Consider the following 26,440-nt stretch of genomic DNA (forward strand, 5'->3'; position numbering starts at 1 on the left):
TAAATCCAGTGCTCCATTGCAAATACTTAAGTACACATGATTATTTTTGAGTGCTGAAATATCTTTTGCCCACTAAAAATTCTGTCGTTATGCTTAAGAAAGTAAAAGCAAAGTATGTGAAGCTGCAAGTAGTGTTAGTTTGTTTTTTTTTTTTCCTCGTGAAAGCTAGCTATTAAACATCTGGCCTGGATCATTTTCTCCCTTTCCTGCTGTGTGGAATCATCCTTTTCAGTATGGATTTTGATGCTTTGTCCCATTTACATTGAAATGCTAGTAAGTGAATGTAGGAAAAATTTCTGAAGAATTTCTAGGGCAACATTTAAAATGGAATTTGAGAGACAGTCTTATTAAAATGTAATGGAAATTATATTCCTTTAGTAGATTTAAGAAAAGGGTCAAAACCTACTCTGAGGGTATGTCAATGGCATGTAGTCTAGTTTGGGGAAAAAAACAACAACAAAACCCACTGAAGACCCTCCACACGCAAGTAAGCAGACAGCAGGATAGGTGCCAAAGTGGGCAGGGGTCGGCATATGATGAAGAGCTGGAAGCTATGACTTCTGGTGCCCAGCATGTTCAGAGCTCAGTGGGAGTAGCAAGCCCTTCCTAGAAAAGAGGCAAGTTGTCACCAATCAGCTGTTAGCAATGTGTTTTTCCTCTGTGAGAGGTAACTGCTTCCTGCTGTTCCCTTCTGCAGAGCTCCAACTAGTAGGCTTAAACCCTAATTTGGGAAAGAATAATTGCTCTAACAGTCACTGCAAAGCTTTCACCTCTTGCTTTGGATGGCATTTCCTGTGCTTTTTGTATGAAACTTTTGCCTTCTGGTCATTGTTCACTTTCACTACCTCTCAGAGCTTGTGTAGTAAAAATGGAGGAGAAGAGGCCTAATAACACTATTGCTACGGAAAGAACCTTACAAAGTTTGTTAAAGTAGTATATCACTTGATTGATTATGTAAGGTGGAGGCAGTATATTTAACTGTACCAGTCTCCAAGGGGAAGGAAGATATGTTGTGGAATTCTGCAAAGATCAGTAACTCTTACAAAATCATGAAGCAAACTAAATCACCTCCTTTTGCTTCCTAATTTAGTTGCTCAAATGTTCAGTGCAAACAAAACAGTAAAGATGAAAGAAAACTCAGGAGGACATCTGAGTACAAGATATTGATATAAATAGAGAGACTGGGAAAAGCAGTTGTGACTGTTTCATTTTTCTACTTCAGGAAAACCAGTCAGAACAGGACTGTGCAGGAAAAGCACTGCCATAAACTCTTGCTGAGGGAGAAATTGGGACACAGCTCAGCACTGTTTGTTTTCATGTAGGTTTAGATAATAAAACGCAGAAGGCTTGAAAACAAGATTTGATTTACTATTGTTCAGAAACCACATTTTCTTAGGTCTGCAAGTTTCAGCTGTCACTACATTTTTGCTGGGATTTTGAATTTTTGCTTTTCTTTACGTATTTTTCTATCTGTAGTTTCTGTTTGGGAAACAGTAGCAAGGAAGCAAAGTTGCTCGCTTCATTCATTTCTTCTCATTGTTTGGCAGGTGGAAAGCATAGATTTATTGAGCTGAACTGGATCAGCTGAAGAAGTGGGGGAAGAGAAACAAAACAAGTACAGCACCACTGAAAAGAGCGTCAGCGCTATCTAGCAGCATCACCACAGCAACCAGAAAATACGATTAGAAGACGAGGGCTAGAGCAGAGAAGGTGAAAGTGCGGCTCCTTACCTTTGGACAGAAGGCAGAAAAATAATTATGCAGAACAGAGAAGAATATTGGATGGACCAAGCCAAACTGTGGCAAAGGGAAGTGTCCCTTCAGTAACAGGAATGTGCCACTGTTTATGCACTGGAAAGGGGAGTGCCATGAGATCTACTGAAGAGACTATTTCTGTGGTTGCTTATCTACACGTGTTTGCATCCCTGCTGGAACTGAATTAGGTGGTACAGGCCTCTTGGACCAGTAGGTATTGGATTTTTTCCGTACAAGGTGTACCTGGCACGAGAGCTGGAAGACGCCACAGATCTTTCTTGGAGACGTGAATAAACTGAGACAGTCTCTGGCCCTTCCCTTCTGTAACAGCCTGCTATACCATGGGATGTAGGCAAAGCTCTGAGGAGAAAGAGGCAGCGCGGCGGTCTCGGAGGATTGACCGCCACCTGCGCTCTGAAAGTCAGCGACAACGAAGAGAGATTAAGCTCCTTCTCCTGGGTACCAGCAATTCTGGGAAGAGTACTATTGTAAAGCAGATGAAAATCATTCACAGTGGTGGCTTTAACTTGGAGGCTTGCAAGGAATACAAACCTCTGATTATCTATAATGCAATTGACTCCCTCACACGCATCATTCGGGCTCTAGCCACCCTTAAGATAGAATTTCACAATCCTGACAGAGCATATGATGCTGTGCAGCTCTTTGCCCTGACGGGCCCAGCTGAGAGCAAAGGCGAGATTACCCCTGAGCTTCTGGGAGTCATGAAACGGCTCTGGGCAGACCCTGGCGTGCAGGAGTGCTTCTGTCGCTCCAACGAGTACCACCTAGAGGATAATGCTGCATACTACTTAAATGACCTAGAAAGGATCGCAGCACTGGACTACATCCCTACAGTGGAAGACATTCTGCGTTCTCGGGACATGACCACAGGAATTGTAGAAAATAAGTTCACCTTCAAAGAGCTGACTTTCAAAATGGTGGATGTGGGTGGACAGAGATCTGAACGCAAAAAATGGATCCACTGTTTTGAGGGGGTTACAGCAATAATTTTCTGTGTGGAGCTGAGTGGATATGACTTGAAGCTGTATGAAGATAACCAAACAGTAAGTGCATCTTCTGCTCCTTACTCCCTTGATATTCCTTTTCCATTCCCGCTCCCCAGTGTTCGGACTCTTCTCTTTGTTGAGAGAGTTATCCCCACTGGATAGGCTTTAAAAATGTAATTGTTTAATGTTATTATTGAGGTGCTCCTCAAATGACAGCAGAAATTTTTGGTTTGTGCTTTTTGCTAAATGTTCAAGTTTATCTGGTTAAGCATTATTTCAAATAATACTTATAACAGTGTATATCCTTGTGTACAGGATGATTAATTTGGGCATTGTTTTGTGAGTCCTAGGAAACTTTGAATCTAAAATAGTGAAAGTTGTTTCTTCTTTTTTGTCTCTAGGATTTTTTTATCAGGATTTGGGATAACATGAAATTAGTGTTTTTTTAAAAAAAAATCAAATACAGCTTTTAATTAGAATGGAACCTTAAATATAAAATGTTCTTTGCTTTTGTTTATATGGCTGATTTGCCTTGTCCAATGAATAACTACTTCTGTTTAATTCCCCTTTAATGCTATTGTTAGTCTCTGGTTTGCACAGCATGCAAATACAGTAACTATGGAAGTATTTAAGCACACTTACATGTACGCAGCTACGTATTTGCTATCACATTTAGTTTGCTTGAGTTGAACTTTATAGGGTTTTATTTAAACTTTCTTTTGACAGCCTTGTAAAATGTGCTTAAGAGATGGGAGTTTGTCAGCTAGGAACATGGAATGATTTTTATCATCTCGTGGTTCCTAAACATGTTCTATTTGCGTTTGAAAATAGCCACCCTTAGGAAGAATTAAAGTCTGTACTGTAAAATCAAAAAGTTAACTTAAAAAGTTGCTTGCTTATTTTTTACTCTTCTGTGAAGTCTTGTCTGTTTAAGATCTGAGTTCTACAAACCAATTCCTTTCCCCCTCAAACCAGCAAAAGATGAGAAGATCACTGAAGATAATACATAAAACTATTCCCTTCACATCCCATGCATGTAGGGAATTGGTTGTTAAAGTACCGTTTTATACAATCTATTATAATTATTCATACAGTGATGTGAAATTATTTCAATCCATTTGTACTTCTAACTCCGTTGTCAAGGTTTTAGGTTGCCAGTTTCTGGTTGCTAATATAGTTTTTTACAAAAATTTTTTTTTTCTTATTTAAAAGGAGCTAAGTGATAAGTTTGAGAAGCAATTATACTTAGGTTTGAACCAAGACTACAGAATAGTTTCCAGAAATAATCCTTTTGTTTTACAAGCTTGCCTTATATGGTTGAATCCCTTTTGCATGCACTTTCTATGATTCTTCAAGGAAAAAAATGTTATTGTCAAGATTGTTTGCCTAAGCTGAATTTTGCTTCCAATTTATTCCAAATGGAATGCTCGTTATGAGCTACTAGGTAACATTCTATCTTACCAGAGAAAACGTTTGTAGCTATGAATAGACTTAGAAAAGGAAACAGAAACATTTTAGTGAATAAAAGTTATGCTGTGGAAGAAAAATGGGCAGTTTCAGATTTAAGATAACAGCTGACCTTCTCTTCTTGGTAAGAAAATAAGCTATTGTAGAAACACCTAAAGATGCTCTGTACTTTTTTTCCTCAATTTCCCAAACTCGTGATTTAGAATTGCAGGCAAAGTCCAATTGTTTGCAAACACATTAAGCCATCGTACTTCTCCAGAACAGAAACGTGCACAACAATCCACTTGATGAATAACGGTTGAGAAGGGGAAAACTGCACTAATGTGAAACTCTTCTATTCATGATTAAATGTATTCTAGACTTAGCAGCAGATGCTAGTTCTAAATACTATTTGGCATAGGATATAAGTAACTCTTTACGATTTCATGTTTCCTTTCCAGAAAAAATGGTAAATAATGCTTCTAAATCTGAAGGTAGGATATTTACTGAGGACCTAATCTGGCATTTGGATGCTCAATTTAGCTTACCCTAGGTAAAATGGTCTGCTTTATATGTTCCATTTTGAGCATTCTGCTGCAAGTATCTGAACATTCCAGCAACTTCACATTTCTACATGTTAAGAAAAAACGTACAGTCATTAAATTAAACATCGTGCAGGATTATGTAACACTCATCTTCCAGTCTGCAGGGAAAGAACAAAATCTGTTAGTACTACAATGTAACAACTTTTCTGAGGGAGAAATATAACGTCCGCGTGATATGAGTAACTTCAAATGCTTCTGTTCTGAGGTCTGCTACTGAAATACCTATGAAAATTAAAGGGGAAATAAAAAAGAATGCTTTGAAAATAAATAGGCAATGTAGTTTCAGTTGTGTGGAGGCGTAATACTACTCTCTTATCTTTAACAGTCTTGGTTTTGGTCACTGCTTACACAATAGATTGTGTCTAACTGCCTGCCTTGGGGAGCATGCCTGGGACGTTGCGATGCTGGGATCCGTTTGGATTTGTACGCTGTAGTAACTTTTGCTTTTGCAGAGAGCACTGCAGGCACTCTCAAGTTCACATTCTGCTGACCAATGCTGCGATTTGTTGGTATCCATGAATAGCAGGTCTGAAAAGCACTTAGACTGGGGGAAAATGTGCTAGACTGAATTTTCTGGAATTCTCAAATTGAAGACTAAGAAGTTCTCCTTTATAAAACACCTTATTCTTTACCCATAGGCTTAACCACTATTAAAGGGAAATTGAATTTAAATACAGATAAGCCCTTCTTCCTCTTCATCCCTAAGACAAGTTCTAATATTTAGTTTGTTAATCACAGTAACGTTTTGACTACTACACTGAGATCAACAGTGTCTTTTGATAGTGCTCTGGAAGGAATGTAGGAAGGAACAATTCCTAATGAGTGTGACAGGGCAGATCTGCAGTTAAACTAATGAAGGCAATCAGATATGGAAAAACAATTAACTTAGAGCGTTATGTGGCTAATCAAAAGGCATAAAACCTGAATGAAGTATATAGATGTGTTGGTATTTGCATTTCAGCAAGGTCTACAGACATCCCAAGCTAGTGGCTAGAAAATAAATTAATCTTATTATGTTTTAATCATAGAATTTGACTTGCAAATGAAATATCATATCCCAGATTTCCACTGGGTTATGTTAGCAGTAAATGCACTGAATCCGGAGAGATGAATAAGTCCAGTGTCTGAATCTGAAATTCATATACAGAGTCATTTCTGGTACTCTTTTTGAGCTTTTCTTATGATTCAGTTTGTACTGACTGCTGGTAAGAGCCTTGATTGCACAGGACTTTGATGTAAAAAGGAATTGGAATCCTGCTAAGTTTTTATTTTAAAGCTAGATCTGAAATAATATTTAATAGATTAGGGGAGTCAGTTATCTTCAACTCCATTTATATATCATACGACTGAAATAAGAGGCAATGAGAAATATCAGATCAAAGAAAATTGCTTTAGGGAGAAATAGGGGAAAAAGATTAAATAATTTTTAGTGGCATTCTCAGGTTTGTCTAGATTTCTGTTGTACTTCCATCGTGTCCACGTGTCTTAGGCTATTCAAAGAATATTTTATCCCCTAAGTGATTTTTGCAAATTTTTGGTGTGTGTGTGTGTGAAGAATTTCTGCAAATTCCTTGTCAGCTTTGCTTGAATTAGCTTCTTTTTATTTGCTGTTGTTGGTATAGCTTATCCCATATGTAGTATTTCCCAATTCTTTTCTTTTGTACTGATTTTTTTACAGCTAATCCACTGCACTTCCATCTCTTTCTCTGTACTGTACTAACTGATTCACCATTTGCTGTCCTACATGCAGACACGCACTTCATTGTCTGTGTGTCCTTGTCTTGGTACTGACACTGCCTTCCTATTGTAACAGATCACTGTATCTGATTTTTTTTTGTTGTTTGGTAACCTCCTCCTCTTGACATGAGAAACATTGCCCCTAATTCTTACTACTCATTTTCAGAGGGACTGAGAAAAACATCTCTTATTTAAATCTAGACACTGACTAGGGCTAAGTTGGCTTTTTGAAATTCTTCAGACTCTTCCTGCCTTGCATTTCAGATTTAAAAATCAAAAAGAAGTAAACCACGGGGAGAAAAATCAATATTTTCTGAAAGCCTGGAGAGCTAATCTATGATTGTTTTTATCTTTTTCAACAATCTGATGTTTTTTGTTGCTGCTACTTACAGAAGTAATCAACTACGAAATTCAGAATTTTGTCTCAGCTCTCATGTGTACGTAACTGCTGTCCAAGTATTTGCTGATATAAAAATAAAAATCTGCAGACATTTTTGACCTGTGGAGAAATAAGAGCACAGATGAAAAATGTGAGAACAGTTGTCTTCCTGAAACTCCCACTTAAGTGGCAAAGAGGAGGAGGGATACTAACAGCATTTCATGATGAACTTGACTGTGTACTCATTTTAAAAAAAAAAAAAAAAAGCTACATTTGGCCCATCTACTTTTTTTTTAATCCAAACACAACCATAACTTCTCTGTCGAGAGAGCACTGCATGTTCCAGGTGTGCTGAATACTCAATAGTGTTAAACAGCTCTGATAGCTAAACTATACGAGAACCTATGCTGATAGATCACTTGAACTGCAATATGGAGACTCGTGAAAAGAAGTCCTACAAATAATAAGGTAGCTGAGTTCCTAAAATGCTTCCTAGTGTACTGACTATGGTGAAGAGAACTACCAAATGAAACTCATCCACTGTCAAACATAACTTACAGTGACAATTAAGCAAACAATCTATAAGAATATGGTAACTTCGATGTTTCCTGTTGACATAATTGGATAAAACCTATAAACAAGCCTTGTCTTTGAAGATGTGTTAAAATAATGACTATGAAATATGTTAAAAATTGGGGGGTGAGGACAAAAAATGAGTGGAAAACAGAACCCTTCGTTTTTTTCATCAGAATAACGGTATTTTCCAGTTTATCTAGGGTTATCTGCAAATCTGATTTGTGTCCATTTTCAGTCCCACAATTTACACGTGCTTTTCTGCCTAACATGTAGCAAGCGTAGTTTTATCTTTCTGTGCACATACCTAATATGACTCAACCAGGTACAGGTGCTGCCTCTTTTTGACATGATTGCAAATTCTTTTTTTTTTTTATAACAAAGTTATTATTCCTGACCAGCACTCTGAGAAGGTTGCCTTAAGGGCTTTTTATATCCCCACACTAATTCCTTCTCTATTATATCAGACATGTTACCTGTCTTAACTTCCAAGGTCCATAACAGCTGCTTGACCTATTCCATTTTTTATTCTATAGTAAGATGTCATCTCTGGCCTTTGATAATGTTAGCATCCACCATCTGTTTGTTAGACTTTTCCAGTGATCATCTTTTTGCTTTTACCCTTTGAATCCTGTACTTAGGAGGAGTTTCCTGTTAATATGTGTCTCATCTTTACTCAAACTTTTCTCTTTAAGTTAATGTGATGCTAGAGAATGTTAAATAATCTTTACTCTCTGATGTTACACTACACATGCTTCTCATCATAAAAAGTAGTTTTGCAGTTTCTTTGAAAGTCTCCATTTGTGTGCATTCAGATTTGTTTCATATCTACTACATATGATGGATACTTTTCAACTTCCTTGTACAGTGTATAGCTGCAACAGCATTCTAGATAATAAAGATTGTTCAAGAATACAGTAATACAGTAAATAATGGAATAAGTTAAATACGAATGTATGACTTAATTCCTGAGATCAGTAATTCTACAAAATTCACACGATGCACGTCTCCTTTTTCTAAAAATGGCAGTAGTTCAGTAACTTTACAAATGTGAATGTTAAAAATTTTTGCAAGAAGCTTAGGGTTTAGTTAATTTTTATTCCCTTTCTTACAGCCATTGCAAGCCAAAAAATTAAACTTTAGCCTTTTTGAGGTTATGTTTTTAGTATAGCATCTTCAAAGGAAGACGGATGCAGATGAAAGATGACAAAATACTGCAGCAAATAGTTCAGACTGCAGCAGGCCTTATGCAAACCAAATTTCTGGGATCATAATTAAACCTTTCAAGTATTTACTGGTAATTTGCTTGGAAGGTCTTCTGTCATAGGCCAATTGTTTGAACTTCGAATACACTGAGAGGGAATTGTAATAAAGACCATATATATGTTAACAGCACTCTTTATCAGTGGTAAAAATCCATATTGGCCAATGTTGATTTAAGTGAAACATCCTTCTGACAAACTAAGTCTCTTGGGAACCTGAGAAAAAAGATTGACTTAAACTGCTCAGGTGTTCTTGCTTTTGCAAAGCATTTCCATTTCAAGATGTTTCACAGAGAATTTTGCGTGGGAGCAAAGCCTAGATAACTTCAGCATTCATATGTGTAATCTTTCAGCATTGCAAATGGAATTGTAGCCTTGCCTTTTTTTCTGTTTGAAAGCAATATATATTTTTCCTTATAAAAGTTTAAGTTTACATAGAGATATTCAAGACTCCAGCTTGAAGGCTTCTACCAAGCATGTATATTGTAAAATATGTAAATATCTGTGAATTATTGAAAGTATGTAAAAGAATGATCACTTAAGATCTAAGTTGCAATGCTTTTTACTATATATTATTGCAAGTCTGAAGATGAATTATGCTGAATAATGTAACTGAAAATCATATGCTTCTGATGTGGTTATCTACCTACAGAACAGAACACACAGGACAGAATACTACTGAATATTCTATGAGCTTCAAGCTCAGAATGGTGGAGGTGGAGGGATATGGATACTGTCAGGTAAATAAAAAGAACTTAAGTAAAAAATACATTGTTCTGTAACATTACCACCCCCCAAACTATAAAAGAAAAAGGAAAAAAAAAAGGCAACCAAAAAAACAAAACAACACACCAAACAACCCAACAAAACACTAATTTCAGTAATGCCTATCAATCTAGTGTGCAGGTAATTTTTTTCTAATGAGTTATACTAGCCACTAGAGTAGTGTGTTTGAACAAAGAGACACCTGTCAAGCACTTGCAGAATTGTAATGAGTCAGTAGCAAAGCCATTGCCACTGTCTGGTTAGTTTAGTCAGCATGAACAGAAAGCACCTCTTTCTGTTTCACAGCTAGAGAAGGTGATTGTATGATCTGGACAGCATCTTGTCAATAAGAAATTAACTTGTGAAGGAAAGGAACTGAATTTCTCAGCCTTGCTCAACTGAACGGGGTTGGAAAGTTAAGATCTTCCAAAATACATTCTCACAGAAAATAAGTGAAGTTAGAGCATATGTCATAAGGCAAATATAGGAGTTAGAGAATATACCAGAGCAATAAAGGTTTCTCCTATAGCAAATAGCCATCTTTACATGAAACTCTCAAGATTTTGCTTTTTAATAAGTGATTTTTAATAAAATATTCTTTAATTGTCCTTGCAGAACCTCTTGAACAGTAAGAAATTCAACAACTATTAAGGACTGTGGGACATACATACCAATCATGACCAAGCCTTTCAGAACATATGTGCAGTAGTTTTCAAGTGGGCAGAGAAGCATTTGTATATTTTCATAATACTACATAATGTCTACTTAATAAATGCAGGGACTAAGTACTTTAAGAGAAAAAGAAAAAATCCATCTTGATCTGGAAAAGCAGCAACTTTGGGTTATTTTGGTAACTGTGCTGAACAAAAAATAGATTAAAAACTGTAAGAACTCTCTGTGGTATGCTAGGCCTGGAGGGAATAGCAGAGTCCAATTAGCCTTAAAAACTAGCAGAGATTGGAACAACCAAGGAGGATTCTTACTGTTTGTGCAACTTTGCAATGAGTTTTGGTGTGGTGGTGTGGTTGAATTTTGTTCTATTATTAGAAAATCTCATTTTAGGTAAATATATTCTTCTATCATCTTTTTTTTCTACTAGTAGAAGTGTAACTTTGCATACGCCTGAGCTTTCTATACTGTTGGGATGCCAATCCAAAAACCCTCCAGGATGTTAGAACACTTCTCCAGTATGTATTTCCAATACATATTTAACAGGGTGTCTGAAATCCTCGATGACTTGGTAGACAGCTGGCCTTATCTGGTTAGAAAATATATAACTAACGTGAATTAGCTTACATGCATTATTGTCAATGTGCAAATTTGAAAGGCTCTGTAACTTAAAAGGAGAACAGAGACATTAGATGTAGCTCCTGGACCTGTGAGTGTAGGAAGGCACTGCTTCCTGAAATGGAGTGTGGTAGAGAACTCTTCTTGTTGCTGTTGTTTAGTGGAGCTGCTCATTCTTTAGGGAGTAAGGGGGACAGGGGAAAAGGTTGATCTGAAATTTTACTCCCAAATTGCTACAGTACTCACTGTTCTTGCCACCAAAGGGGTACGTCTGCCCTGTGGCATTCACTTACTAAAACTATCTACTTTGGAAGCTGGTAACGGAAGAACTTGCAAAACAGTTGACGAGCTTTAGCTAAGAAAATTGTCTGACAAAAAAATAAGAAGTGGTCTTGAATACTAAAAGCCCTACAAGGTTTGATAGGATTAGTAACAAGGAAGTTAAATTATAGAGAAGACAAAATCATGTATGAAATCTATAAATAGTAAGTGCCTGTTCTTTGAAAAGCATTACAAGGTGTGTAGCAAATACTTAATCATCTTGAAGGTATTACTACTAACATCGCATTCCTTGTAACTGCGCTTAAAATAGCTTTCATGAATAGCTTTTGTTGGTAGTCTGCCTGCAGAGGACAAAAGCTGGGAGAAACTGGTAATGTTGACTAGGATATACAAGCGCATGAGGAAAAAAAAACAAAAACATAGTGGGAATAAATCAACATAGTTCCTACAAAGTGAAGTCATGCCTTCTAGAGTTGATGATTGTGTGGTCATTTCTTTGTTTCGTTTTTTGGGGTTTGGTTTCTTTGGGGGGATGGAGATGAGGGAGTGGATCAAGAAGCATACAGGGAAGTGAATCCAGATTATGAAATTATTTTACTTTGCGAAAAGGATTTTGACAAAGCCTTTCCAAGAGAAACTAGGCTTCCACAGAAAGGAAGGTTTGTTGTGAGTGAACAACTAATTAGAGATAGAAGGAGCAGGATTTGATGGACAACTCCTTCAAATGAAGGAGGCAGCAGAGGAGCAGTAGATGCTCAGCAACTTACACTATTTAATATATTTCTAAATGATATAAAAAAGCTGCTGTTTAGTCTGACCTGCTACTGATATTTTCAGTAGTAGTTCTGATATTTATTCTGCTACACTATCCTTTAATAGGAAATTTCATTTGTTCTCATGCTGGGGGACTAGATCCTTGGATAAACTTATCTTGGGTATGACTATCATCCCAGGTGACGTGCCTTGCATAAGGAATGGTTTGTTTTTCTGTATCCACTTCTCCAGTCTTCATAGTTCTTTTGGGTCTTCTTAATGTGGAACCATGAGTGTCAGCTATCTGCCATGGCTTCGGTGCATAGACTCTTGGAATTTCACGTCGTTATTTCTTAAAAGTATTAAATATATTTCTAGCTTTTCATTTTGTGGTGAGAAAAGCAACAGAAATATGGTTTATTAAAAAAAAAAAAAAAAAGGAAGAGATCTTAGTATTAAGTAATCTTTGTTTTTAGGGAAATATAGTCAAGTAAGAGTTTATAAGAATACTAAATTTAATAATAGGACAAACTTTGTCAAGATACAGGTTCCTGGGTGTTTGATCAACTCCACTTAACAAATCTATTTTTTTTTTCTGAGAATTTATTATTGTAGTACCAGTAATAGGAGAGAATTATACGTATTCTTACAAAATATGTATCTTCAGTCTTTATTACAGCACTTCTCTCCTATGGAATATGTATTTGTGTTCTTGTTGAAAATATTTATCTAAAGGATTCTCCACTGTATATCGGCATGTACAATGCTTTCTAGCCATGTCAGGTATGCTTTTATTTTTTATTTTTATTTGGTGGGAGTAGCAGCAGCTGGTAAGTGTCCTTCCTTTCTTCTTAGAGATCATAGTTCTGGGTGTGCTGAAGGCCTTCACTGTGTATTTGTAGTAAGCCCTGTGTGTTCCCAGCAGTGACTGGCTTTACTGGACACCTGCAGCACAGGCATTCTGTTTGTGCATGGTGCCTTGCCTGCACAGCTGACCAACTAGAGAATAAGAGAGCTCATGGCAGCAGAGTGCTGCCACCACCAGAATGACTTGGGGTGGAGGAGTTGTGGGCCAAATGAACCATCTTGTCAGGGCAACGTTGTCCATGGACCAGTCACTGACCATTGTTGTTCTGTGGAGCACTATAAGACTGTTTTTTCTCTCCTCTTCATTTTTTTTTGTGTGTGTGTTTTCTTTCTTGTATGTTTCTTAACCATTAACTCTGTCTACTGCTATTGAGAATAGTTTCATGGCATATTTATACAAATAAGCTTTTTGACTAAACACTTAAAAAAAAAAAAAAAAAAAAAGCCTACTAAGACGCTACAACATGAGAAGCTTCCAACTTGGAAGTTCTGAGTTCAGATCTTGAAAAAGAGGGATAAAATAGTAGGGAAGTGTTTATGTTTCCCCTGATCTTAATTGCAGCCCACCACAGATTGGATTTGGGGTTATACAGATTTTTGTCATTAGATGACTGTTCTTTTCTTTCTTATGACAAATAATGGATGAGACAGCATATGCATGTGTCATGGACATACATATGTATGTTTATTGTGCATTGCAAAGACTTAAGCCTGATTCTTGGGATAGATTTTTGAGCATCAAAATTCATTTTTTTTATAGCTATTAATAGGCTTAGTTGAATTTCAGACCTGTCAACCAATGACAGTGTCCCCTGATTATACTTCAAAATTAGCAGACAATGAATAACTCCTCCAATTAATTCAGTTCTCAAACTCCTGTCACTAATTTTTTAGCTATTTGTTCTTGATGCTGTCCTTTCTTTTCATTATTAAACTGATTGAAACAACTTGCTTTCGAAATACACAGTCCAGTCACTGTGTGCTTTTTCTCATTACTTACTGATTGGTCATATTGTAATTTATAAATAGGAACCAACCCCCAACCACTTATCATCAGTAGAAACAAACTACTGATAATAGTTTAACACTAGCTAGCATAAAATCCATGTAACAGAAGTGGCATTTTTAGAAGCAAGAATCCATCACGCTATCCATCAGTTTGGGGGAGAAGGCTTATGACTAAACTCATTTTATAGAATAACATGGTATCTCATAGGTATGTCACATCTACTTCAGGACAGCCTGGCTCTGAGCATTTTTTTTCAGAACCCCTCCAGTTTAACAACCTTATGTTCTCTTCTTCTGCTGTTTCCCTGGCAACATGGCATGGTAGAGTGTCATACCAGTCGACAATGAGCTTTGCTTCAGCTGGGTCCTGCCAAAGCTAGCAGTGCTTCTAGCAAGCTGAGCTTTCTCACAGCAACTGTGACATAGCAATGAGAGCTTCTTTCCATTCATGTTTGCCAAAATCAGTTAGAATTTCATTGCTGTAAATATTTATGCAGTAGTGCCTTGATCATATTGGCTAGGGATGTCATTGCACTTACCAGAATAGACTAAATTTTATAATGCCTTTTAATATTAGGTATAGTCCAATAGCATGAATTCTGGCAGTGGTTCTAATGGCAGTTTGCACTGTGCCTTTGCTGTTCTTCGTATTTCAAAGGAAAGCAGTTATTATAAATTTTAAATCAACAACAACAACAAAACATACTTGCAATAAGGAAAACAATCAAAATTAACTGGATCCTAAAAGTTAAAGGAAAAAAAATCCAAGGCTGACAAAACTAAATGTAATGTGGCTGTGTCTAAAATGTCCTGGAGGCAGTGTGCCGCAGAGCATCTGGCTGTCATTGCTATCCAGAAATCCAGACTGAGACTTAAAGCATTTCAAAAGGTTAATTTGTTTTGTTAAGTAAAAAAAAAATGATTGCTAAGTAGCTGATTATTACATGAGTATCTGAAGGACCAAAAAAAAAAAAGGCAAAAGGCTCAATAAAAATAAGTACAGAAAGCTAGAGGGTAGGTTAGATAAATTCCAGATTGAAATTCTTTTGATTTTTACCCTCATAGAGGAGTCCAGTAAGTTCCAGATCTATGTAAGGTATGCAGTTGGATCACATGTTCAGAAGCAATGAGAGAAAAATCAAAGAGTAGATGACTCAGATGAGTATTTTGATATATCAACTGTTAGAGCAGCTGAAGTCATCCTACATAACTAAACCTTGCTATAAGATCTGTTATATGTGTATTTGGGTAATAAAAGTAGGAAATCTACACTGTTGTTACAAGGAACAAAACCTCTGTATCTGCATTTGACTGAATGCTAGATTTTTATGAGCTATTTGGGGCATTGTTAGCAAATGGTTAAGTATTAATGTTACCTTCTACATTTTTTTTCTTCTGCAGAAGTCAGAGAATAGGCCACTAGGATATGAATAATTTCTTCTCTAAATGGGATTGCTTTATATATTAGAATCATAAAATTATTTGTGACAGGAATTAGGTCCTCAGTTGATTTGTTATATTTTTTCAAGTATGAAAGATCATGCATACACGGTAGGATGTGGTTAACTTTAATTCTTACTCTTATTCCTGCCCTCTCCATCACTCCAGTATCTATTAGCAGCTGCTTTTTGGTGCTCTTTTTTATGTTATGTTTATCACAGTGAATTATTCATTATCTTAGAAGATGCTAGAACAGTGGTTCACAGATAAGGAATGAAAAGCTTGTGCTTGACAGAAGTATAACAAATTGTAGGAAATACTGAATGTCATAAATGCCCAATGGACATACTAGAACAATCAGCTATAGTTTTATTTCTACAAGTAGATTAAGAATAGTATAAGTAAGAATGGTGTAGTAAACAGTTCTGCAAAATATAAAATTCGATTCCGAAAATTATTATTTTTATACTATCATATATGTGGTTAAATATTTGAAGCCTTTGTTTTACTGAGGAATAAGAGAAATGCTATAGAATTCCAGAGGATTGGGCTGTAGATGGTGACATAATTTTAATAACAATATTTTTCAAATAAAGTGAATGAGAATACTATTACCACTGATCTTAATATGAGCAAAGCCAGGATCCATATTTTAATTGTTTGTTTTGCTTTCCTGCAATATTTCTACATCATTTGCTATGAGGAAATTGCTAACTGTTAATGGTGTTCATTCTCCTTACTAATCCTGCACTTCCTCAATTGTTTCCTTCATTGGTGCATAGATCCTGGATGATACCTTGTTGGAAGTCTTTGCTTTCTGATTCATAAAGATGACTTTCCTATTTAGGAACTAGTTCTATATCAAGCAAATGCGCGTTAGAACGATATAGATAGGGAAGCTCTTGTACAATGTAAGAGGATGCAGACTTGTAGGAGAATGGTTTAAGCAGAGGCAGGGTTTACAAAAAATTGAAAGAGAAATTGAACCGTCACATAATTCTACAGGAAACACTGGAGCTATCACCTGTAAACATATTTACAAAGAGAACAGATAACCAAAATGCAAGATTGCTCCACTTTGAAAGCACAGAAAACAGATTCACAGGAAAGCACATTGGAACAAGACTACCAATTTACAATCTTACAATGTAATCACTTCTGTGTAGAGAATTCTTTACTTTTGGTCATCTGCATATTATTTCCTCAGTCCCCTCTTTTTTCCTTCTTGTATTCTCCTCAGTCCTTCTTCATCGCACTTTTTCATTATGCATCATAGATTACTGGCTTTATGAACAGTTTTCATGAACACAACAAACTTCTAAAACTGTCAGTTTCTGTGCAGTCCGTTACACAAAGCTTTTCCAGCTTTTCAGACGTTGTATCACATATCACAACACCTCCTAAAACATCACCTTCTGATAAGGCATGCCTGATGTTAACGTCTTCAAATTTTATTTAAAGTAATCAGATTTTTAAATTTCATGTTATGCAAATGTAAATGTTCTTTGACAAAAAAGCTTGATTTTAAATCAAACTGTAATTTTGAAGTATATGGCTAATTTCAGATACTATTTTTCATGTACATTTCTCTTATTGGAATTTGTTTTTCTTTTGGACAACAGAGATTGTCATAGTAATTGAGTTCCTTTCCAATGTGTTAATACTTTTAAAATGAACTTTAAAAAATCCAATAGTTTGTAAAAAAATTTACAACAGCCCTAACATGGTATATCAGTTTTCTTGCTTACTGATTAAGTGACATGGTCTGATGCCTTCAGTTAGAATGACGTGATTTGTCAATCTGTTGTGCTGCCCATCTATTCATGAGAAATAACATAAAATAATGTTATATAATAATACCTTGGGAGGTTTTCCTACTATAGGTCCTGCAACAGTCTTGCCTGATTTCTATATAAAATAATGCCCATAGAAAGAAGGAATTCATTTGTTTCTCTAAAAGAGACTGATTAGGGGAGGACAATAACAACTCACTGTAAAAGCCTCATTAGAGAATTCTATGCAGCATTTTCACTGGAGAAATCAGCATCTCCTTTAGAAAATCCTTTGAGAATATATGTTTTCATCTAGCTAATGGTAAAAACCCAGTATAATGTCCCACTTCTTCTAACTTCCATTTATTAGTTATCATGCATTTATCCAGGATAATGGTTCAAGATATATTTCATGTCATGCACCTTATAATTCCCAGTTCGTTGTCACTTGTTCAAGAAGTGATTAAGCTAAGAGGCAAAACTGCCGTGTTTATATAATAGTATCAAATCCTTACAGTAAAGGAAGTTATAACCAAAAGCATTAGTGTGTCATAAGGTCATAAGTATGTATCAAAAATAAAGATATCAGGGAAAATATATTGGACGGCTAAGAAATTATGAAGATAAAAATTGATCTATCTATCAAACTAGGAAAAGTCAATCTTGCTCTCAAATATGATTGCTTTCATTTCACTGAATTAATCCCTAATCTTGAACATCATCATTATATCACTTTATTTTTAGTGGATGTAGAAGGATAACAGTTTCTGCCAAGAGTGCATCAGTTATACAGCAATGTGCTGCCAAGCAAAGTGAAGCTATCAAGTAAAGAGATGGAAGATACAGTTGTGGCTCCCCAAAACGATTATGCATTGAACTTAGCAGTCTACTATATGGATAACAGACAATATTTTCCCACTGTTCATTGCCTGGCATCTGAACTCTTTGCCCACACATAAAGTATTTACACAAATCTTGATTCTTCCTTTAATTTTCTCCCATTTTAAAGTATTATTTATTAAAGTTAGCTCACATAAGTGTTTTCAAGTTTGCATCAAAAGCAGTAAGATTCATGCATGGTCTGAATTTAGCATTTACACAACTGTATCTTTGCTGAAAGAGTTCTGCCCTTAATTTTTTTTGGAGGTAGGATTTACTTCAAAGCTGATAGCATCTTGCTTCACTGGAAGGTAACTGAGTGGTTAGTCAGATTTGGCTGAAAACTGTTCTGAATGTGGAATTGACGAATAGTATAATTTCAGTCAGTTATAAATCAAACTTAATTCCTCTAAAATCTTCAGATTATAATCCTCTCTCCACTGAGGGCTTTTGCCAGTTGCTTTTTCATTTTGCCATAAAAATAGGTAATTCTTTTTAAGATTCTAGGGCATATTCATTATGAAACAATCAGTGATTTTGAAATGGCTTGACAAATGCTTCTTTTTCCTACTGTTTCCCTGTTAAGATGATGATCCTCCTCTGAACAACAGGGAAATTTCACAGTTAGTTATCTTTGAGCTACCTGGTCTAGTGGGAGGTGTCCCTGCCTGTGGCAGGGGGTTTGGAATTAGGTATCTTTGAGGTCCCTTACAACCCAAACCATTCTGTGATTCTATGATCCAAAAGTACAAACTGGAAACAAAAGGGTTTCCCTAGAAAATAAGTCCTAGAGATAAAATATCCCTACTGTTCTTTAAAGTAAAGATGTAAATGTAAAGCAGTTATTTCTGTCGTCATCCCCATGCAGCTGATGATTAGGCCATGTGGTATCTCTGATGACACAGAGGATAGTGTCTAAAAAAAAAAAAACCAAACCTTTGCAAACAGCTGTGTAATACGATGGACACTTGGAAATGCATCTTCCAGAATAAGCAATCTAGCCGTTACTCTATAAATCCTCAAGTAAGTTTACTTGAAGTATCTTATATCTAATAGGGTTTTTGTGTTTGTTTGTTTTTTGCGTGTGTGTCCTGCTGTTCTGCCTGCCAACTTTGTTGATTTAATTTTGGGTTGCTACATTGAACAACACAAAAAATATGAGATTAAATAGATATTAACATTATTCTGACATCTTCTGCGTTCACCAGATCTATGCATAAAACATAGTTTAGCTAAAGTCTTAATGTTCCTACTTATGAAATGCTCTTAATTCACTGTTGGCATTTATATCACATATTCCCATTACAGATCCCAGCTCCCAGAGCTGAGTCCAGAGTTGCAGCATTACAATACAGAATTGTATATGAAACAGCAAGCATTATTTTTTGATTTTAATTATTAAACATCACAGAAAGATGCTTTTAAAAATACCTTATCTGTACTGATTTTACAAGTTTTTAAACTTCTCTGTATTATAATTTTTCTTTTCTGTGTTATAAAACCCTCATCTCAGCTGCTTCCTTGATTGTTCTATCATCTTGCGTCAGTGGCTTAATCTTCCTTGATCTGTCTTGCTTTTCTCAGCTACAGATGTATGGCTTATAAAAAGAAATCTTCTTGAAAGAGATATTTATTTAAACACTTTTTGCATCATAAAAATGTCTCAGGATATTTGTTGCATGCAGAGCTGAGATAATAGGTTTAACAGAGTGGTATGTTACCTTCTTTCCAAATGCCTTTCAAAAAATTTTTACTGTTAAACATGCCAAAAAAATGCTGATTTTATATAGCAAAGACTAACAAACATTTTGACAGCTCTTAATTGGTATGCACTGGTCATCTGTTTTATGCTTTGAGTTTTTGAGAGTAACTTCATGTACACGTCAGTACAATGTTCTTGACATCTACAGCTAGAAGTGACAATGCTGTTATTTTGACATACCGAAGTATTTGGTTTTGAGTATTTTTTTTTAAATACTAAGTCTCTACATAGCAAACATTTTAATAGTGAGGTATATACCTCAAAAAGGTCTGTCCACTGTATAATTTTTTTTTTAAATTGTCCTTATGTTAAATACAGTGTTCCATTCTCCTCAAGGGTCAAAGTATCATAGTGGAATCTGGGCACACAGTGGCCACTGAAGGATTTTGCCTTGTATTTTTAATCAGAAAAGCTGACCTTCTAGGATATAAATGTCCATTTATTATATTAGGATGATTTCAGTAGTGCTTAGGATTTAGTTCTCCCTGTAATGAATAAAATAACCAAAATAGCTACTCTGAGTAAGAGTCATGAATAAAAATATAGATAAATACATATATTTCCTGCTTCCAATTATATTTTATATGATTAAAAAAATGTTGAGGTTTTATGGCTATTTCAGTTCATTAAATGTACTCACAGTTCAAATATGGGAGTCTTTTTGAGGGGGTGAAATTTTAATTGCCTTTCATATCAGATGTTCTATTTGCAATAAGTGAAAGAAATTGGAAACTTTATAAAGGCGACATTTTAAAATTTAATTAAATAGCTTGGAATTCTGCAATATTATTCTGGAGATAATTCTATTAGCATGTTCTAAAATGTTATTTTAAAATATATTTTAAAAGGTGTTAATGCTCACAGATTCTGATGAACCAATTTCATTGCTTATAGTAGCATCAGCATGACTTAAAGAAGGTGTCATGGAATAAAATGAACTGTCACAATAACAAGCACTGTTAAGTACCATGCAACTGTTGTAAAGACTTTGAATGTAAGTAGAGATTGTGTAAAAATATCAGGCAAAACCCTATATTTGAATACTACAGGTCAAGATAAAGAAAACAAGAAAATAACTACGTTTAGTTTTCCATTTTTCAACCTTGTCTTAGTTTTTGTTTCATTTGTCTGTGCACTGAGGTATACAGTTATTCCATAACTGCTCTCAAATATTACAACAGAATTATCAAAATGAGGAAACCCAAAATCTGCCTGACTGCAGCAGGCTGCATTATACAGAGCTGGTAGATGTTGAATACTGCGGGTAGGGAGAAGGGAAAAGAAGCATGTCCCTGGCAGCGAGCGCATATAGGCACTGCTAGGGGATCTCAGGATACCACCCTGGAGTTCTCAAATAGATACTTTCTATTAGTGCAAGGGAGAATAGGGATACAGGCTGTTTCTTCACCAGAATTTATTTTCAGAGTATGAAGAAATCCTGTTGGTTGTGTGGGTGGAAGAGAGGAAAGGTGAGATTTTTTTTTTCCTGTGATCTTTGCTGACTATTTACATAATGCTGTTATGTCCTCACCGTACAAAATAGCAGAGACCTGATTTGAATCCCTTGTTAATTTTACTACGTAGCAATCTGTTTCATGCATTGCTTAGCAGTAGCCCAATGTTAGCAGAGCCTTGGCAACAAGTCTAAGTTCAAGTTCCAAACCCCCTCCCTTTTTTTTTTTCCTGTGCTGTTCACTCACATTCTCCAAAATAAGCTATTTTTTGCTGGATCAGCTTACTGATCTCACTTACAATGTGACATCACAAACAGATGTGATGGCACAATGGAGGGCCATTCAACAGTGCCTTGTTGAATCACAAGTAGGGTAAGTCCTTTCTGAGCTTTATGGCAATGTGCAACTTACCAGGGAGCTGCATCATTACACTTTGTCATTGGTCAGCAGCTGGCCTAATACTAAACATGCATCCACAGAATTTTGCCAGTACCCTCGCAATGCAAGATTATTTTTTATTATGCTATGAAAATGAGGATGTTGAATCAAAGTCATGTGTCCTTGCTAAGGAGCAGTTGTGACTGTAGATTTGTAGAAATCTTCTGCACTGAGAATGTGAATGTTGTGTATCTGTATTTCCATGTTAGGGTAATGGATTTCATCTCCAAAGATTACAAGATGAAGTACAATATCACAGAATAAAATGAAAAAGGTTAGAGGAAAACGCAGAATGTATCCAACAAATACTATTTAAATAGCAAATTTAAATACTGGGTTGTGAATGGGACATGGAAATACAGGAAGTATATTTGCTTCTGGGGATGTTTAGATGTAGATTACTGGGTTAATATCTCTCTGCAATTCCAAGAGAGCAAATGACATAGTAAGTTAACTGCAAAATGAAAAAAAAAAAAAAAAAAAGTAGTATACAGTGGAAAACAACTTTTCTCAGTCAAGTTGAAAAATTCCATTTTATAAAAATATTAGAGGCTTAAGTTATATTTTCACCTTCATCCTGTTATCTTGTTTAAAGAGCTCTTGCTGTTTTAATCTGCAGTCAGGACTGGAGCTGTTACTACCCTGAGTGTAATTACACCTTCCCTCTACTAGTAGAGGAAAGAGAAACTGTAGAACACAGTGTGTTCACATTTCTAATCTATGTGGTCACAAAATAAGCTGAACACTTCAGCAACTATTAGATACCACCCTCTCTCCTCCCCTCACAAATAATGCAAAAGATGAGGGCATCTATTGAAAAATGAACAAACCCAAAACCATGTCCATCCCCAACAAATAGACACAGTAGTCAATAAAAGAGTAAAACATAGAAATTACTAGAATTTTCTCCTGGTACTATCTGCTACATTGGCTAATCCGTGGGATACAGTGTCTAGAGTGGGTCTTTCACATTCAGGCATTAAATTCCCCAGAATATCCAGTGGTCCAGTCTGAGATGAGATTTCAGCTGCACACTGATACATGGTGGTTGCAAAGCAGTCCTTCAACAAATTCTCCCTGAGGTGATAGTTAAATAAAAGTTGGGTGGAGGTAAAAAGGAGTTTGCTCAGTTTACTCCTGGGTAAAAAGAAGGAAGATAGCTGTTCTAAAATGTTACCACTGCTATTCTGCTCAAGAGAAAATTTAGCATAAAAAAGGCCATAGTGAATCACAGAAATGTCACCTTGTTCTGAGAACACAAAAGCCATTCTGTATTCAAATCATTCTATTCCTTCCTCAAAACATGAATATTTAAAATAGAAAAGTGCATTGACAAAAATGTTGATGATGTGAATAAGTGAAGAGAGCACTTGAAGAAATCAAATTTTTGAGAATTACCCTTGTGTAAAACTAAAAAAAAAAAAAAAAAAAAAAGTACAAAGTTTCAGTCTTGGGAGCCTGATTGGCGATACCGGAGCTTAGTTCTGCCTAAACAAAGATTGCATAATTGCCATCCAAATGTTTGTTTCAGATCTAGATGCAAATCAGCGCTCATCCCATGAGGTCCACTTCACTGGTTAAATGACTGGTCTTCCATAAGATACAGTATGCAAAAATTAAGAGTGTTTTTTTTGGTAATGAAATATGCAGAGATGTTCTTGTACCATTGCTATCTCTGGAGACAGGGTGATTGTAAGCCTTCCTGTAAACCATTTCTCTGGAATCAAGGACTACAAGGAATGGCAGTGCTTTTCTAGAAGCTTCTTTAAGCTGAGTAGCATAAAGTAGGCAAGTATTATTAAACTTTACTGTGGAATCTGTTATGAGACCTAGAAAAATCATGGCCCAGGGCATATCCTTTACTTTCTAAACAAGAAGAATTTGTTCTGCTTCAACAAAGTATTTAAACATGTCTGGTGTTCTTGCTTTGAATTAGATCAGATAAACCTTGACTTATTGAAAAAACTGTTGGCAATCTTTTGTTCTGCATGTACGTACATACTTCTTTACAAATTCACAAATTTGCCTGTCAAAAGTGAATTCTTTTGATGATTCTACCATGCACTTGAAATGGCAAAAATAACTCCTTATGCCCTAGGAAGCCAAAGGTATTGGACAGACTGTGGCTCTAGAAGTAGCAGAGGTTTTGTTCAACTCACAGCAACGAAATATGTCAACAGTTTATTTTTTTAAATAATGTATATGTTAAAAGGGGGGTGACATCAGTTGTAAAGTTTGTGAGTGTTGCTAGTTTAAACTGGATTTTCAGTGAGTAAATGACAGAATATTGTTGGTTTAACCTTATTTTGAATGTCTTGTTTCTTTATATTTTGATTCAGACTGTAGTGATGATGGTTTTTTCCACGGGTTTTCTGGCCTTGTTCAATGAATATAATGATTTTTGTATGATTAATGAGGACTAATGTGATAAATAAGACTGTCAACTGTAGGAACACTGCCATCATCTGCTACAGAGGGAGGAAAATGTGAAACGAATGAAACATAGGATTATAGGAAAATAGAGAATGCTCATGTGATTAAAGGAGTTGAATGCTATTCTGAATAACTATACTAGATTCCTGTGTATGTCTGTGGACCTTCTTGGTTCCCAATCAGTTTCTTAAATGAAAATTTTCATAGGTAGTCCCATGTTCTTCCTTACTTTTCTCTAAGGGACCTAATCTGAAACCTTGTGATTTGATTTGTAGTAGGTCCAATTACTCAGAGCTGTTACACCAGCTCAATGTCAACTTCAAAAACCTATTAAAACTGTTAAATAAATACATGTGCTGAAAAAATAGGTTCTAACTAGCTACACTGGGTATCTAGAATTACTGGGTTCCTTCTAAATAATTTCTCATTGTGTAGTTTCCCATTTATAAGTTGCTGGTAGCAGTACCTCTTCATCTGACAACATGCTGGGAAAACAAATATAGACAATAAAATACTCAGATACAATAATTATAAGCTTGAGAAGAAACTAGTAATTCTGCCTTTTCAGTAGCTCATAAATAGTAATTTTATAGTAAAGCATGAGTCTATAAATTGAGTAGTGACAGTAAAGGAAAATATTGACTGGCACATGAAGAAAAAAGTATGTGTTGATGTAACATGTGAGTTCCATGAATAACATTATATAGGCAGCCATGGTTTCAGCATTTGATGTTTGAACATTTAAGTTTGCACCTTTGATGTTCTTCTAACTTAGAACCTTCTTGACTTATATTCTCTAGTAAGTTCTGGTAAATAAATAGGTTCTTACTGAAATTGTAATTACTTTTAGAAATACATCAAAGAAACAACAGTGGTATGTCATGTATAATTCATTTTGTCTCATTCTCTCTTTGTGCCATATTGTGTACTTCTGTGTATTTGTTTTGTGGTGGTCACTAGCTCCTGGCAAGTTCATTTCTAACTCTCTCACAAAAAAACAGACAACACTGAGAATCTTGAGCATGATTCAGTGTTTAAAGTTAAGGTGGTGTTAAGAGAAATCTCCTGCATTGTTTTCTGTTAAATACTACTGAAATCTACTGCAGTTTTTCTTCTGCTAACTTGGACTGGATGATGCGTTGTTGAATAGCTAGTAGATAGCAGATTTCTAACATGACTGTAAACTTACATCTCTGTTACAAGGACTTGTTTACAATAGAATTTCCATGGAAATGGAGGGAAGGGTCACGTTTTAAATTCGCTGTCTAATATTAGTTCTTAAATATATTTGCATTTCATTCATAAACTGTCATTATGATAGAATTATTTAATGTTCTTTAAAATTATACTTTTCTTTCCAATATACTTCTAGTATATATTATGGTGACTGTAAATGAACCAGAGAAATCACTGTGATTCGTAGATCCATAATGCAATTGTTGGTATGACACAGAGCTATGTTCTGATGTTTACAATTTCACAGTGCCCTGGTAACATCACTAGAATGGCTCTAAATTTACAGCAGCATAATTGTAAACAAAAACAGACTCTTTCAGCCTTTCCCTTTAACGGATGTAGTCTTTCCACCTATTTTGCAGACTCAAAATCTGTTAGACAGATGGTAACAGTGAATCTCTCCCATTTTGCAGGTGAAAAAAAAAGAGAGATCTGTAGATATGATTACTTCATTGCTCAATTCAGCTGAATTTCATAAAATTTGCATATTATGAAATGGCATCAAAAGAAGGGAGGTGGCCTGATAACTCAGATGGTACTGTAGCTAACCCTCTGCTGGGTGAATACCCAGGTAAAATGTGTAGGTCATTTCTTCTGGCGAATCACATTTGAATTTCCCATGCAGGCCCTTGACCTAGAGACAAACATTGTTTCTGTTTTTATTTTTTCATACTCTCTTGGGATTCATTTCCTAATAAATAAGCCACAGGCATATAGCACAGTGTAGCATCTGTCCTTCTTTTGCTATAGATCGCTGGTTAATTTGTTTTCAAGGAAAACCTAGTAAAGGAACAATATGAACTTCCCTAGCATAGAATTTCATAACCCTCAGAGTCTGCAAGCCAAGAAAAAATCCGTATTAGTGTCAGTGTTTCAGGCAAATGATGAAAGGAGGGAAAGAAGCTCATGTCAGTAGAGCTGGTCCCTATACCTTTGTCAAACTTGAAAGTAAAGGTAAGTCATTGCAGATCACACAGCCAGCATTGTAAAATCAGCACTAAAAGAAAAAGGCTGAAAAAGGTGATGCTCGTTTAGATTTTTTGATAAGCTGAACTACATTTTATGCAATATATGATCACTGCAACTTTGCCAATGAGAATGGAGAATGAGGTGGCTGTAGTTATGCAAAAATTACTTAAAATAAGAACTGAGACACCTGGGGAGCCTAGCATTGGACCATTAGAGATCAGAAACATGGTCTGATGAGAGAGTCTGTGGATCAGTCTCAATGTCCACAAGAAGTGGAAGAGATGATCCCAAAAAATGCTAAACAAATTCCACATCCACATCAATTTTTTTTT

General features: G+C 35.8%; 2 protein-coding genes across 6 annotated transcripts in view; one reads left to right on the top strand and one right to left on the bottom strand.

Moving 5' to 3' along the window:
- RSPH14 (radial spoke head 14 homolog) overlaps positions 1-26,440 on the bottom strand; it is a 92,278-nt gene that overhangs the window by 38,680 nt on the left and 27,158 nt on the right. The window lies entirely within an intron of this gene.
- GNAZ (G protein subunit alpha z) overlaps positions 1-26,440 on the top strand; it is a 65,183-nt gene that overhangs the window by 22,695 nt on the left and 16,048 nt on the right. For all 5 annotated transcript variants that reach the window (XM_040577139.1, XM_040577140.1, XM_040577136.1 and 2 more), the window contains one exon: positions 1,548-2,818. In XM_040577139.1, coding sequence (XP_040433073.1) covers positions 2,096-2,818 — 723 coding nt within the window. In that variant the 5' untranslated portion in view covers positions 1,548-2,095. The remainder of the gene's footprint in view (positions 1-1,547; positions 2,819-26,440) is intronic.

The sequence above is a fragment of the Cygnus olor genome, chromosome 17, assembly GCF_009769625.2.
Source record: "Cygnus olor isolate bCygOlo1 chromosome 17, bCygOlo1.pri.v2, whole genome shotgun sequence".
NCBI classification, from domain to species: domain Eukaryota; kingdom Metazoa; phylum Chordata; class Aves; order Anseriformes; family Anatidae; genus Cygnus; species Cygnus olor.